General features: G+C 42.8%; 1 protein-coding gene across 1 annotated transcript in view; it reads left to right on the forward strand.

The window, feature by feature from the left end:
- Positions 1-16,295, forward strand: part of LOC118405877 (titin-like) — a gene marked incomplete in the record, with an annotated part of 208,106 nt that overhangs the window by 146,165 nt on the left and 45,646 nt on the right. Inside the window, 4 exon segments of the mRNA XM_035805692.1 lie at positions 324-421; positions 815-983; positions 9,476-9,496; positions 10,173-10,185. Coding sequence (XP_035661585.1) covers positions 324-421; positions 815-983; positions 9,476-9,496; positions 10,173-10,185 — 301 coding nt within the window.

A 16,295-nucleotide genomic window follows, 5' to 3' on the forward strand; every position in this document is an offset into this window, starting at 1 on the left:
CTCCTCGTAATTTAGAGCTCGCACAATCATAGTCCGATCGAATCGCGCCTAATGTGAATGGGGGTATTAGCAAACACCAACGCGAGCTTTATAGTGTCTATGATGCATAGTGCAGACGACTTTCATTCCTATGTTCACTGAAGGTATATCTAACAACACAGTGACGCTACAGCTTTGCTTCGCACTTACAAGCAAACCAATGCGAGTTTCATACTTTTCATGATATATAGTGCAGAAGACTTTCATCCCTATATGTTTACTGAAGGTATATCTAACAACACAGTAATCTGTTGACTGACTGGACTTATTTCACGTTACTATAGGAGCTCCTGAAGTCTTCCTACGACCTCTTCAGGACCAGGAGATTAACGAGACCGAAGAGGCCCTGTTTGAGTGCGAGATCTCTCTGGCTAAGCGTGAGGTAAGCATCATGTCAAGGGGTTTAGGGTACGATCATAAATGTGTACAGTGTAGTGTGCTTCTTTGTTACCATTTGCATAAGCTGGACGTACTGAGGGCCAATTGTTTATTAACTGGCTACAGTGTGTTCTTCTGTTTTGTTTAATTCCTTAGCTCTTTTCCTAATTCTACGTTCAAGCAAAGTTTGATATATTTCCATTTTATAGAAAATAGGGCACAGTCCAATAGAAAAAACGACACCACACCCTGCGTTTGTTTATTTGTTTGTTAACTGCGATCTCCCTTAGACTTTTTACAAATTACAAGCAAAATCTATTCTTTCTCAAGTCGATGATACAAAATTACAGAGATACAAACAAATGTATAAAACTGATACAATGTCCTTGTGCCCCAGGTCACGTGGTTCCGTGGAGAAGAGCAGATCTTCCCCGGAGACAAGTACGAGATGATCTCTGAGCACAAGGTCAGGCGTCTCAAGGTCAAGGACGGACGACTCGACGACGAGGGAGAGTACTCCTGCGTCTTCGGCGATCAGAAGACTACTGCAAACCTCTTCGTCAAAGGTATGTGTCTTAAGGACTAAGATGTACATCTTTGTCGGTCTAACATTATTTTGTACTCAAACCTTACCATATGTTACATCTCTATGTAGCCCTAACTTTAATCTGAATTCACTATTATCTATGTTCTAAACTAAGATCAAAACTCACAGTTGTCTGTTACACTTTACGTATTCTTAACTTATGATTTTTTAAATTCCTATCTTGCTTAACTTCAATCTGAATCTCTGATTCTCTGTCTAAACAAAAGCAACTTTTCTTGTTTAGAATACTCAACTGTGTCATAGTTAATACAGAATGACATATAATCTTGCTTTCCAGAGTACTTCACTGTGCTCAAAACATATCAACTTTTACTTAAGCTGTGACAGTACCAAGATATTTTGGTCATTGTCATTCTGTAGAACTAAGTGCACATTTTGAATCTGTTCTAACGTTGTTTCTAACTTATTAAACGCTGTTTTAACATTACTTCCGCCTAGTGCCCGGAGCCGAGCGTCGAGCAGGTAAATAAAACATCTCTCTACTAAACCTATACCTTAGCATTTTACGTTTCAAAACACGTTTTGTTGTTTAGCATCTAACTCTCATACTTGGTCTTATTGTTATATTAATCCAATTGAAAAGAAACTATCATCTATGAAGGTTACTGACACTAAAACTGATTCTTAACATTTCTGCAGTTTCTTATATTGTGTGATATCTAATGTTACATTTCCATATTGCTGTGTGTAGACTTCTTGTCTTCTTTCAACTCTTTCAACTTTATGTCACTTTCTATATCTCTCTCTTTCCAACCATCTCTATGTCTAACAAACTGTGTATATGGGATATGGCGAGCGTAGCGTAGTAGGAAGGTACTGTAGCGCGTATGCTACACAGCGCGAACTTCATCATGCTGCGAAATCCTTCCTACTTCCTATATCTCTCACTCCATCCCTTCCTTCAACTCACCATAAATGATACCCAGAGTCTAAGCCCGAAGAAGTCGAAGAAATACTTTAAGCAATCTTACCCGTTTCCTTGAACCACTTTCTCCATTTTCTTTATCCGTATGATATTCAATGCCCCCTCCCCCTTCTCAAAGACGTCTCCTGAAAATCCTTCCAGTTTTCTTCCCACAATGTCGCCCCTATCCTCATCTTCATCCAATCGTCTTGTCCTGCCGCCCCTTGAAGCACATAGTCCCGTAGAGAAAGATGCTTAACCCTCAAACCACCGTATGGGGTCAAAACTGACCCCAGGCGTATATCGGTGTGTGCCATTATGTCATTTCTGGTCGAAAACAAATTTCCTTCCATGAGTTTGTTTGTATATATGTCCTATAACTTCTTATACGTTTTTAAGGAGATTGGCTCATTATTGATTAAGTTATCTTAGAAAGTTTATGTATGGTCCAGTGGGGTCAAAACTGACCCCAGCATTTTTTTAAACAAACTTTTGCGACCCACACCTGAACTATTTATCGTAGGATCACGAAATTTTCAGAGAATGATGTACATGTAAGCCAAAATTATTGTAATAGCTTTTGTGCCAATATCATGTTATATGACGACATTATCACGTCATTTAGGTAATCTCGGCCGCCATCTTGGAGTTTGCCTGATGACGTCATTAAATTAGCATAAATTATGAATATTGAGTTATGAAATTTACGTTGAATTTCATAAGATGTGATAAACAACTGATATCTGCTAAGAAAACCTTAAAACTTAAATGTTTAATACAAAATTAGAAAACTTAATGATAATAATAATTAGCAATAAATATGTCTGTCAGAATTTCGTTGCCATGGCAACATGAAAATTGATGAACATTCTTTGTTCACTGAAAATTTTTGCTGTCAATATTTTCTTAAAAGTTACCAAGTTTGGTGGCCCTAGAATGAGCCATTCAGGCGCTATACGGCATTAAAGTTGGCATCAAAAACCTCCTTCCCGGTCTGAATAGCATTGGTGCAAAATGTGGTCCTCATGATCTTTTGCATAAATTATGATAATGAGCTAGAAATATTCTCACCTAATCATGTCAGACTGTTCCACATAGATTAATGAAACTAAACATATATACAAATCACAAAAAGAGTCATACAAAAAACTGTATTTGTACAAAATGTTTTGGGGTCAGTTTTGACCCCATACGGTAATCTACGTCACAAAAAAGCTACGGTGGTTTGAGGGTTAAAGCTACAAAGAAAAACATTAGACTATTGCAGGCGCTTTCTATGCAGTGCTGCATGTAGCGTTCTGCGAATAATGTTCCTGAAAACAAGACTGTAGCGCGGAATTCTCCAACATTGCTTTGGGCACTCTTTGATATTAGCTACTGCTGGGCAATACGAACGCTTCTAGAAAGATGGCAACGTTAAAGATGCTGTCATTCGTGTGACGTAAGCAAAGGCGTTAGTTTCAATAGGCCCTATGGAAAGCGAGCTACCTGCTGTGAGTGTTCAGTTGGGCATAGATCTGTAGAGAACCGGTACGACTTACCCACTCATGCCAAACCGTTTAGAGCTTGTACTAATGCTTTGCTTTGCTATATGCCGTGCTTGTTGTAGACACACTGCAAGATGCAGCAAGAAAAAGGCGTATGCACGCCCATACTGGGGACGAAGACCCTTTCCTTGCAAACATTGATGGTTCGAAGAAGAAGAGACTTGAAACTTGGCTAGGGGAAGACGAACCCTTCTTACTAGACTTGGACGAGCCAAGAGAAAAACGTCGTCAGTTTGGGCGAACGGAAGACGTTGAGGAACAAGGTAATTTTGTGGCCCTTCCCCCCTTTGACCCAGATCCAATTGGCCCTACCTTTCAGACTGGCCCTCCCAACTTCCAACTGGCCCTCCCAAAACTGGCCCACCCCGATCTACTTGGCCCGTCTGGCCCACCTTGATACACCTGGTCCTTCTCTCTATGCAAACATCTACCCAAACGTCCCCAAGAGCCCGTGATTCCCGTAACTTGTACTAACTTTGGTCTATTTCTCCCCTTTCTTGCGACCTCTCTCTACACGATTTAACCCAGTTGAAGAGGCGCCTCCTGTAACAGAAATTATTATCGAAGGTATTCAATACTGTACTGACTGTACGCCTCTGTGCGGCTTTACTAACCAACGCACTTACAGTGTCTGTATTCCTTGGTTGGTTTTCTTTTCGCCCCCTCAGTTTTCGTTGCCTTGATAACAAAAATCCTACCCGCAAATATTGGAAAACCTGAGCCCTTATTAGAGACACCATTGAATTCCCCATTCTACTAATGATTCCTGGATGATCTTGTCCGTCTCCATGGTTGAACACATACCTGTATAGCATATCCCAACAAATCCAACATTATGATATTCCCCAACGACCTTTAGACAGCTTTTTTCTCCTACTAATAATTCAGGACTTCCAGACCCTCTTCCTGAACCTTCTGTCACTTTCTGTGATCAACCCAACCAGATTAGTTAGTGACACTTCCAGAAGACCCCCCTCTATACCCCCCCCCCCTCTTCCTGTAGGAATAGACCTAACTTTAATCCGCGCGGCGCGAAACAGCACTAGTGTAACTCCTCACAAGCCTGGCGTAACCATCTGTTCGTACGTTTTTCCTACTGTCTCATCTACAGGGTTTTCCGACGACGAACTTGCTCGACTGAGAGCCTTAGGTACCTAGTCTTAATCACTAAATACACACCCTGACATGTCTATCTGTGCAGACTTTGGTGCAGCGACTGTTGGCATGACTCAACCTGCTTTCTGGCTTCTATTTCCGCTCTCGTCAAGCTCTATTTTATAGAACACCACTTTCAAATTCGTTTGCTGTCTTTAGTAATGCTAGGAAAACATTCGACGATTTGACCCTAAAAGGCTGGCCTGCCAATGTTTCATGCCAACTTCAATTGTGTACCCCCTTCCAAATCGAACCTTCCTCCTTGCTGTCTTGCCCGTTGCTGACGCTTCTTTTGCTGTAGACGCTTCTCATACTCCCCCAGCTGACGATCTTACCTGGTATCCTTAGCTTCATTCCCCTGCCTTCCCGTTATTCTGATCGCAAAGATATGCAAATATGCGTACTCCTCGCTTCTGTAGTCTGTTTAGCAAGTGACAGACTGTATCGTAGCTCCACCCCCACCCCCGAGCATGTGCCCGTTAATTCCCTCACTGCTTGACGATTTTCATACATGACTGCAACTGTGACTCGTTTTAACCGACACTCTCTGGTCTCTCCGACGTTTTAACCGAAGGCCTGACGGATGAGGAGATAGAGGCCCTCCGTCGGGCGGGACTCAGTCCTGACGACATTGCCGCCCTCGCGGCGAGAGGTGATTAACCGTAACTGTAACAATAACAGTAATCGTAACCGAACTATTTACTTTGAAAACTATAACCATAACTGTATTTATAAATGTTAACCATTAAACAAATAAAAACAACAACAGGAATGCATATCTAATTGCTACAACGTTGCTTGCAGTACCGTCAATACGTAATTCTTTAAAATAAGTTCTCGTTACAAACGGAATATTACAAATACTCGTTGTATTTCAAAACTGCTTGCAAGATACAGCATGTAAAAGTATTCCGTACGTCAGATACAGATGCAAGATTTTTGTCAGTGGATGATTTCAACTGTATTATGTTCACGTGGTACCTTTCGAGATTTGACTGTTCGTTGCTCGATCACAGCATGGACATATATTAATGATAAATCTCCCAAAAGTTTACGGACTGACTTTTCACCCATCATTTTGTAGGTCTAACGCCGGAGCAAATGGCAGCTCTCGCTGCTGGAGGTATCTAAAGATTTTTATGCCATTTTCCCCTCCATTTGTTATACACTGACTGCACTCTGGAATACGTATAGACCAACAAGCAGCCTGTATGTGTATCTAATCCCATACCGTTGCTTGTGGTACTGTAGAATAGCTCCGAACGTGACTAGAAATTGAGAGTATTGTCGCACGGAATACCAGAGAACCCGTAGAAGCCTCAGTTATAGTGATACCTTTACAATTGACTAATGTTTCATGGATGATAACGATTATCAGTAATAACTTTATAACACATTCCTCTACCAAGTATTTTCAAATAATACTTCCACAACATATTTACCAATCCCTAAACCCCTTCAATCCAACGTACTTAGAATCTTTCCCAATCACCCTTGACTACATTACCCTTATACTAATTTATACGTTGTATCCAGGTCCATTCTTGATCTCTCTGCCCCTCTTTTTGACCGACGACAGCAGGCATAGCCAGGTCTGTTGTTATAACTACCGAAGGATCCCCTATGTAACCCTTATCCCCTTTTCTTCCTATAGGAAAGTTTAAGATGATTAATGACAAAGATCTAACAAACTACAGAACGTTGGTGTTTGTTGTTAAACTTGATCTTACAGTACTTAGATACATGAGTAAGGCTTTACTCCTCTGTAGCCAGGATCTTGGTGCTGTAAAGCAACTTCTTTCTTGTATTCAACGTAAAACAAATCATATTAGCTCATATTTCGTGCCCAAAAGTTACCCAAAAAAACTGCTGTCTACCAAGAGGAGTCCTGCCTTAAGTAACGTTAAGTTGAGAGGCGGTCTGACAGCCTACTGGAGAACCTAATGCTAATCCGCGCGGCGCGAAACGCGGTAACTCCTGACAAGCGCGGCGTAACGTTTCTCCTACTGTCTCACCTACAGGGTTTTCCGACGACGAACTTGCTCGACTGAGAGCCTTAGGTAACTAGTCTTAATCACCCTGACTGCCGATCTGTACAGATTATTTTTAAGCGACTGTGGGCATGGCTTTAATACCTGGCGTTTGGCTCTTACTTTCGCACTGATCGTTAGTACCAATTTCCAACTTGTGGTATATTGCAACATCAGTACAACGTTTACCTTTGTACCCATAAACCAAAGATGGTGACTTGCCAATGATTCCCCATTAGGATCGCATGATGCTTCCAGTTCCATTTGAATCCAGCCGTCCTTCTTGCTATCCTCTCCGTTCCTGGCTCTTGTATTTCTCTATACACTTCTCCGATTCAGACGACCTCTAGCTGGCTGTCTCTCTTGGCATTTTTAAGCCCCAAGACTCTATCCCTGTGTCAGTTCCCTTTGTCCCATCCTCCTCTGCTTGAGTCCGCCCAGCGAATGGCATGATTATCCCAAATGACGCCCCCCCCCCCCCCCCGCACGTCGCCGTTCCCTCTTCTGCTTCATTCATGAACAATTTTAGACATGACTGCGACACGTTTAACCGACAATCTCTGGTCTCTCCGACGTTTTAACCGAAGGCCTGACGGATGAGGAGATAGAGGCCCTCCGTCGGGCGGGACTCGGTCCTGACGACATTGCCGCCCTCGCGGCGAGAGGTGATTAACCGTAACTGTAACAGTAATCATAACTGGATTCGTTGCTTGCTAAAAAACAACAAAAACAAACAAACAAACAATATGAATGCATATCTAACTGCTACAACATTCCTTACAGTACTCTTTGTTCTGAAGTTGAATATAAATCATAACTGGGTTCTTTGCTTGCTAAAAACAAATCTTAAAAAACAATCAAACAAACAATATGAATACATATGTAACTGCTATAATAACACTGCTTGCAGACGGTTGGTCCTGAAATTGAATGTAACTTTTCGAGATTATGATACCCGTATCGTATTTCAATAAGGAAAAAGTGCCTGCTCGATACAGCATGTAAAATATACCATCTGTCAGCTACCATCTGTCAGCTACTTTACACAGATGTAGAATAATGATTTATCAATAGATGGTTTCATCTTCATCGTATTCACAAGAATTTCCGGTTCTTTGCTCGATCACAGCATGTATATATTTAGAGCCCCCCTCCCCCAAAGTTCCTTACCTTACGGAATACTTTGCCACCCCACCATTACCTAGGTCTAACGCCGGAGCAAATGGCAGCTCTTGCTGCTAGAGGTATTTAAGATTTTCATGCAATTTTTTTCTCTCCATTTCTTCTGTACGTTCTGGGAGTTTCTTGGTCACCTGCTTTCATTATCCGCATCAGTTGCTCGCTGACATGCCGACGATTTCACAATCATGCTTCCACAATTGGTTCACACTGGGCCCTGCTGTTACTGCCTTCTATCTTGCCTCATTTGCCGCTTCATCTTCGCTACTTTAATTTTTTTCTTGTCATGAACCTACGCTTTGACGCCATAAACCGACCAGCGAACATCTTTCACTCCTTTGTACATTGTGCTGTAATTCTGCCATTGCTTACCTACATCGCTAGTAGTACGGCTTGTCATCAGCAAACGCTCACCTCATTTCATTTGCTCAAAGGCCATCAACCACACTGAAGATTATAGAATGATACATTCATAAAACGCGGATATGCATGATTCAAACTACTAAGATATCTTCAAAATGATAATCATACATTTTCACTTTTTACTTTTTTACAATTAATACATTTGACCCTGACCCCTATACCCTTCGCAGCTCAACTTAAAAATACTAAGATATACTCCAATCAACAAAACGTCGTATTTTCCTCTTCTACTTCTCTCTTTTTTCTTCCTTCCTTTCTTTCTACGTGCTTTGCTAAGTGTAGGAAAGCTGGCTCTCTCCGTGCGAGTAGAGACGGTTTTTCTGGGCTTGCTGCATTCGTGTTAACATGTCTCACGTCTCGTCTCTACTCATAACCGCCGACTAGGCCTCTCACCCGAGGAGTTAGACGCTCTCCGACGCGGAGGTATACAAAAATCGCCTGTTTATGCACAAGAAAATAGTGCAGATTTACTAAAACGATGCTTTTATCCATCTAAATTTAATAGAAAGACAAGATTTAAAGAGCTGGCAGATCCTCTGAGGCACCTTTGCCACTATTTTAAAGTATTCTAGGTTCAATGTTGAATACAGTAAATTAAAGGTTGGTATCTATTTTGGCAAAAAACCTCGTCTCAAACCTTAGGTCCATTTGAAGATTTATTATTCATCATGATTTAAAAGCATTCCGGCGTTTAAATCTGCAGTATTTTATGTGCATTTGTCTGGCAATTGTTTAATCTGTAACACAGATAGTAGCCATAAAACTAACAAATACCTTAATGTCTGTTTCGCATTGTCATAAAATATATTGCTTTTTTCATTGGTTGCAATGTGAGCTTCCGTTTGTATTCATTGTGACTGTCATACTGCTATTCAATCATTGCTGTATTGTAATGGTTTTTTTAATGATATTTACATGGTTTTAAACAATCAACCACGATTCTTGTATGTTTTTTTTAATATATTACCGTCTAAGTCTTCGAGTAATATTTATAATCAACAATGTAACCAAGTATTATCATTTATTTACTAAGCGCAAACAAACGAAAATATAACACAACATCACTTATGTATAACAGTCAACACCCAAACAAGAGGTGCCTTTTTCAGAAGAGCTGGCAACTGATCAAATACTTAAGGAGGGGAAATTAAGAGCTAAAACATTACTAATGTTAACTAATACTTCCTCTCTTTTTCATGTGTCGCTTTGACAGAACTACCGGCAGATATTGCAGGTATGTACATAATATATAACATGTTCTGTTTACAAGATGGCATTATGCAAATATTACGAGGCGTTACAATAACCTGAGGGTTCTAACTGTGTGATTGAGTGTAACAGTAACTTATTATCAACTGAATTCATCATATCCATTGTACACCCAAACTTATGAAACTGGAGAATAACAAATTAGGATATCACTGTAGCGGTTACAATTCTCTGACTGACCATGTAATTTATTTAGTGTGTTTCTTAGTCTATTAATATTGTAACTTTTTCACACTACAACTAGATGTACCAATCGTAACCAATCGTTCTAAAAAATATCCCAACTCACGACAACTAGCGGATGATATAGGGCCTAGTTGATCCCTGATACCTTCTAACTCCAAACGATTAGCAATGGTCCCGTCTTGTATATTATTAACCGTTTCCTACAAGATGTACCCACCATCGAGTCATGTGTATAGACTTGTTACTCTCCAAGCAGAGGTTCGTTTGTGGTCTCAGAGGTTTTTACCTTTAGCTTCATTTTGTACCGTTGGCAGCAAGACATACAAACGGTGCAAAATAGATAGCCCGATGAAAACTCGTCAAAAAAACAGCCAAATATGAACCCCTGTTTGGAGAGAAGAGGCTTGTCCGATATGTTTTCTCACCCCTTGTGTCTGACTAATTTGTTTAAACAGCCGTCGAGGCGGTGTCAGTGGAAGAGGTTGCTGCAAAACCTACAGGTACTGACAATCCCCTTCCTACATAACCTAATATAACAGTCACAGGGGCAAGGTAACAGTCAGTAAAGCATCTTTCGGTATCTGTTGATTAGTTTGGCTGTTCAGCAAGCAGATCCAGGGCTGACCAACTAGCCTGTGGCTGTTACAAAGGGCTAACGCTGCAGGATAGTTATCAATAGCTGTCGGCATTTTGCAGTCAAGCGTTTTACCCTTTGGGAACAGCAACTCCAAATCAATGAGTAGTGTTTAAATGAATAAGACTGTAACCTTGGCTCTTATTAATTTCTTCCTTGTATTGATATTTTCAAGATTGGTACACTTTACTAAGGAATGATTGTATTGTGCGAGTGTTTAGTGTAGACAAAGCACTAAGCCTTATGTCCTACATGGGATGAACAGGATAAGTGTGTATGTGTGAACGACTGGTTGACCTGACAATAACTATCTACATGTGAAACTAACAATAACTCTAACTACAATGTATTTTGACTGATCTATCTTATGATTTTCTCAAATGTCATTGTAAAATTTTGATACACACCCAACAACAAGAAGATACAGACACACTTGCCATTGTTGACTAGTTTTCAAACATAGAGTTATGTAGTTAATAGATTATATCCAGGTCTTTAATGAGAAGCATATGTTGCCTACGTTTCTTCGAGCCTGTTTCTTCACACCATCAGCCTCCTCACAGTTGGTTGAGGAAGAATACTTGCCAAGTGAAAGTGGACCTGAGCATGACTTTCACTGGGCCAATCTGGAGACTTTCTCCGAGGAGACCTGTTTCGAAGGTACCGCGAAGTTTTGCGTGTGGTGATGACTGCCTTTCCCCATTAGTCCTTTCTCGCTTTTGCCGAGTCGCCAGGAATTCGGTAACAGGCCCCCTTCCCCCATCTCACTATAGAAATACACTTCGAGACCGTCCAGATGGCGGAGGCTTCCATGCAGACGTCCCCACACTTCGTGGCCATAGATGGCTTCTGTCAGACCAGCCCGTCTGAAGACGAAGCTCTTGTTGTTTCTGAACCACCTTCTCCACGTGTAGAAGGTACTAACATCACATAAATTAACATCGCTATTTCGGCTCTTCAACATTTCTTTATGTTGTGGTCTTAAACGTATCACCTGCTCTTATGCCGCTAACTTGCCGCTCCGTCTTCGCTTCACTTTTATTAACAGTTGAGACTCAAACAAGTCCCATGGTAGGAACTCCAAATGTCCATCCGAGCCCGCCAGGTATATATACTAACAGAAGAACTTCATCATCATTAACATTGCTTCTAATTCATTTTTGCTGTCTTATTAACTCGGCTTTTGCTTACGCAGATCGCTTCTTGTCTAACTTCCGTCTCTTTCTAACTTACATCTGCAGCACTAAGAGCGGCATTACCTACAAAGCGCCGAGCGGCGCCTTCGCCCGCCAGGCACGAAATGGAAGGTAGTGTTTGATAAGACAATACAACATGCTCCCCTTTTCTATCTATTTTTTATGCAATAACAAAATGCAGAGCTCTTTCTACTTTCTCCTGAATCATGGTATTGCATACCCTAAAATATATACATGTTAGCAAGATATTCATTTTGATCATGATCCTCTTCAGTCGCGACTTTAATGCCGGCAAATTTGAAAAATTTTGAAAAGAAAATGTTCACCATTATTTCTCACTTTTGATCGTAGACGTCATTCTAAAACCCATCCCGAGACCGGCCAAAATGTCCCCTTCCCCGGCGGCAACTCCTCGTGAGACCGTCGTTCCTGGAGCTCTTAAAGGATCCGAGAAGAGACGTCCTAGGCCCTTGGGGGACAATGTCGATCCATTTCTGTCTTCTCTTGAAGAACCACGTCAAAGACGGATCAACAATCTTGGTAATTTTCTCGTAAACGGTTCCTAAATTCCCGGAAATCTATCCACACCCCAGTCTAAACGTCACATGTGATCTGTCGTCATGTTGCCATGGGAACGGAAATAGTACATACAGCGACATGTGTGTGCTATTTTTGTGTCTCACAGTTCACGTATGTAAAGTTTATATCCCGTGCAGCGTCCAAAGACCCCTCGCCCTCTCAGTTACCCTTACACGTACATTTGGACATGGCTTTTACTAAGCTGTATTTAAAAACTTATCGCTGCTTCTTTTTCCACTAACCTTTCATGACCTAACGTTTCTCCCCCTGTGCACGTGACCAGAGCCAGGTGGGATAGACTGGCCCATCTTGAAGCCTGTCCGGCGGCAACAGGACAACAAGAAACCTGTGCGAAGGGACATATCTCCCACTAAACCTGCTGTACCAGGTACTAACCATTCTACACTAATATGGGCTGGTTGTCGCCTTGTCATGATATTGTGAATAGCTAGCTAAACACTCAGACTCTTGTACGAGTAAACCAACGTAGCTTTGCGTCAACATCCACTGTAGAGGTTTACCGTTTGTAGAAGGGGATGTGGAATTTCGCCTGAAGCTTCTCTTTCAGAGCTTTTGGTTGGCAAAAGGGCTACTGCTCCTCTGTTAACGTTTTGTTTCTGATTTTTTTCTTCTGCTCGTCGTCGTCGTCGTTGTTGTAACTGCAAAACCCCTAGCCGCCATCCTGAAACCCATCCCCAGATCTGCGAAGACCTCCCCCTCCCCCCTCCCCAGCCCCCGGCACACCCCTGTCTTAGCGTACACGGAAGAAACACAGAAGAGGCGCCGCCTTGCGATGGGGGAAAAACCGGACCCGTTTCTGTCCAGTCTGGAGGAACCGCGGAGAAGGCGACAGGGCAGACTGGGTAACCTTGTTTTAGACAACCCCGGGATTTCCCCATCGTCATCCCTACCACTACTTCCTGAGGATATCCTGAATTCCTCCATGCACGCCCCTACCAACTCGTCCTTAAGCCCCGTTTACAAATCAAGAATTTAACTCGGCCGAGTTGTCAGCGAGCTCTAAATTACGAGGAGGTATGACCCTGATGCCGATGAAGAAACTCTGCCATTTGTTCGTAGGCATCAGGGTCATGCCTCCTCCTAATTAAGAGCTCGCTCACAACTCGGCCGAGCTAAATTCTTGATTTGTAAAGGGGGCTTAAGCATGTCCCAAATACCCCCCTGCACAACCTTACCAAAACCTCCCTATGATGTCCCAAATACCTCCATGCACATCCCAACCTCCGCTTCTGAGAGATTTAGGAACCTTCCTACCCAAACCTACATCCCTACCATGATCCCACCCAAGCCTACCCCATTACCCGTTTGACTCGATATTTTTACACGCATTTCTGCCATTGCTACATTATTTAGCCTTTGCTTTAAGTAACGGTCCTTCGTCCCCGTTCCCGGCCAGCTTCAGGAGGCGAGGAGTGGCCGAAGCTGAAGCCGATTCCACGCCGCCAGAAACAAGGCGACAAGTCACCTATACCAAGGGAACTTTCACCTTTGCACAGGAAACTTTCACCTGTCCCTGGGAGACTCAAATCACCTGTACAGAGTCGTTCTCCCCACCTGTCCCCCGTGCAAAGAGAAGTGCCGCCCCGCTCGGTATCTCCTGAAGGTACCACGAGCTTAGATTCTCTGCTCTTACAGGATGATGTGTTTCTTGAAACAAATGGCCTGTCTCTTTGGATGAGAACAAAATGGAGTATAGTTTGGCAAATTTCATGTCTTTGTTGATGGCACACTCACCTTGTATATTTCCTACCCATCTTTCTTGACGATGCCATGACATCATTCAGCATCCTTTGATCAAGGGTCATTCCTCAAATGTCTGTCACCATGGAATCTCAGATCTCATTGCAATACCTTTGTGTTAAGCTAATAAATACATGCTCACTCATTCCCCATAACAGTGCCAGTCCAGCGAAAAGTTTCTCCGATGATACAAGGTACATTGCTCTCACCACGACCCTTCCATCTCTTCCTGCTTTCCTCTTCCATTTGCTTCTAACCGTACAAATCTCATTTCTTACCGTTCTCTATCATTTACTTCTACCACTTGCATATCTATCTCATCCTTGAACCCTTTTCCTGCCTGCTATATTATTTCATTTCTCCCCACCACTGCGTCTAACCACTCCTTCATACACGCATAGTCCAAGAACCCGAGTCAGACTCCGAGGACGAGCTCGACCGAGAAATCGCCGAGCTCACAGTGTTTGCACATTCAGGTAATGGCCGCCAAATGCTTTTACCATCTTTACTTTCATCTCCGCCTTTCCTGCTACATATTTTCTTATTAACAATCATTCTTCTCTATGCTAACACGAATCCCTTTCATAGTCTTTAAGGAGGCCAAGGTGACGGTGTCCTTGTCAAGAAGTCCGAGCCCACGCCCTGAAGGTTTCATCATCCGATAGTTTTTCATGATTCATCGCTTTTTGCTTTCTTTTGTCCCAAAAATCTTTTTCTTTCTTTCCATCCATCCTCCATGCTCTCATACTAACCTAGCACGCTGTTGATTTAATCTCCCACTTGAGTAGAGCTGCGGCCCGCACGGGTTATCCGAGTGACGGAAGACGGGCGCGAAGTCGCATCCCCTTCCCTATCCACTCCGTCCCGCTCCCTCACGGCTTCTCCGGACAGATCCCGCTCCCTCACTCCTTCTCCGGAGAGAACAAGAATCCGAGTCACTCCCAGCCTTGAAGGTAGACCGTGCCTCGGTTGTGCCTAATCGCGTCCACGTCCCTTTCTGTCATCGTTGTCTTTCTGGACTAGATTCTAATACTGTATGGCCGTCTGTAGTAATGACTTTTGATTTAGCGAGATGATAGTAGACTTCAAATTTCAAAAGCTTAATCCCACTTGTTCTAATATTCCACGATTTAGGACAAAATACAGTTCTCAAATTCAATATAACCCATAGGCCAATATCTATTGGAGAAATTTCACCAAGTGTGCTGTTTAGATAGCATAACCTTTGTAATAACTGTTAACTGAACTGATCTGAAGTCAAGGTCCTCATCGACTCCGATGGACGAACATCATCATCAACTGTTAAAAATGATACAATTTCCGTCGCATCGTAGTGTAGTTGTTAGAGGCATGACCATAAAGCCACTGAGCCACTGAAATATAATGTACTAATATCGATCAGTTCCTCTGCATCTAACCTTATATAGGCTCTTAATAACTACACGTCATCTTCCATAAGCATTAACCTGCTTCCACCTGTACTTATAACTCCTTCCAGACGTCCACACCGCCATAAGAAGCCTCACTCCGATCCCGAGGAAGTCTGCAGAAGGTTGAAGATGGACACTACTCATTATCATGCTTCACTCCTGTTTAAGACTCCCTGCATGAGCATTACTGTCTTAGGGCTTAACCTTTAAGGACCATCTCCTTTTCTTAGCATCTTTTTACTGATCATATTGCTTATTTATTACTTTCCTAATACCTCTACTGCGCTTTGTAGCTAGATAACAGCATCATCCTTACCATTATACTGAATCGTACTACTTTCGTCTATCACTACCTAGTCAGTACCTAACCTCTTCGAGATTCTTTGCTTCTTTTCTTCCCATTTCAATATTTCGCATAGTCCGTGATATCTGACGGCTACACCGTTCCTCCATGCCCCACAGTTCGCCCCTTAACCCCCCACCGGTTTGAACTGCCAGAGCTGAAGTCGGTCCTTATGGAAGCCCGTTCGCGAACCCCCAGTCCGGCCCGCGAGCCACGGGAAAGGAAACCCCGGACCCCAGGTATTCATGGTGTGCCGTGACGTCAGAGCCTTGTCGTGACGTCAGATCCTTGTCTTGACGTCAGAGTCTGAGGTGACGTCAGATCCTTGTCCCAACGTCGGTGCCTGTCGTGACGTCAGACCCTTGTCCCGACGTCGGTGCCTGTCGTGACGTCAGATATTTGTCATGCTCCTGCGTGACGCCAGATGGCGTCGACCCTTGTTTCAGCCCTGCATTCTCGTCTCTTCCATATGCCATACCGTTTTATGTCTTTTTGAATATGAATACCTATCCTATCTGTCGGCCGATCCATGTGCTACCCCAGACCCCTGTACTTAGGACTGATTTGCTGCTACACTCATTGGCGGTGTTTGCTCGTGCGGTATGATGCCCATCGTATGCCGGTGTCAACCCCCA

Source organism: Branchiostoma floridae, chromosome 18 (assembly GCF_000003815.2).
Source record: "Branchiostoma floridae strain S238N-H82 chromosome 18, Bfl_VNyyK, whole genome shotgun sequence".
Taxonomy (NCBI): Eukaryota; Metazoa; Chordata; class Leptocardii; order Amphioxiformes; family Branchiostomatidae; genus Branchiostoma; species Branchiostoma floridae.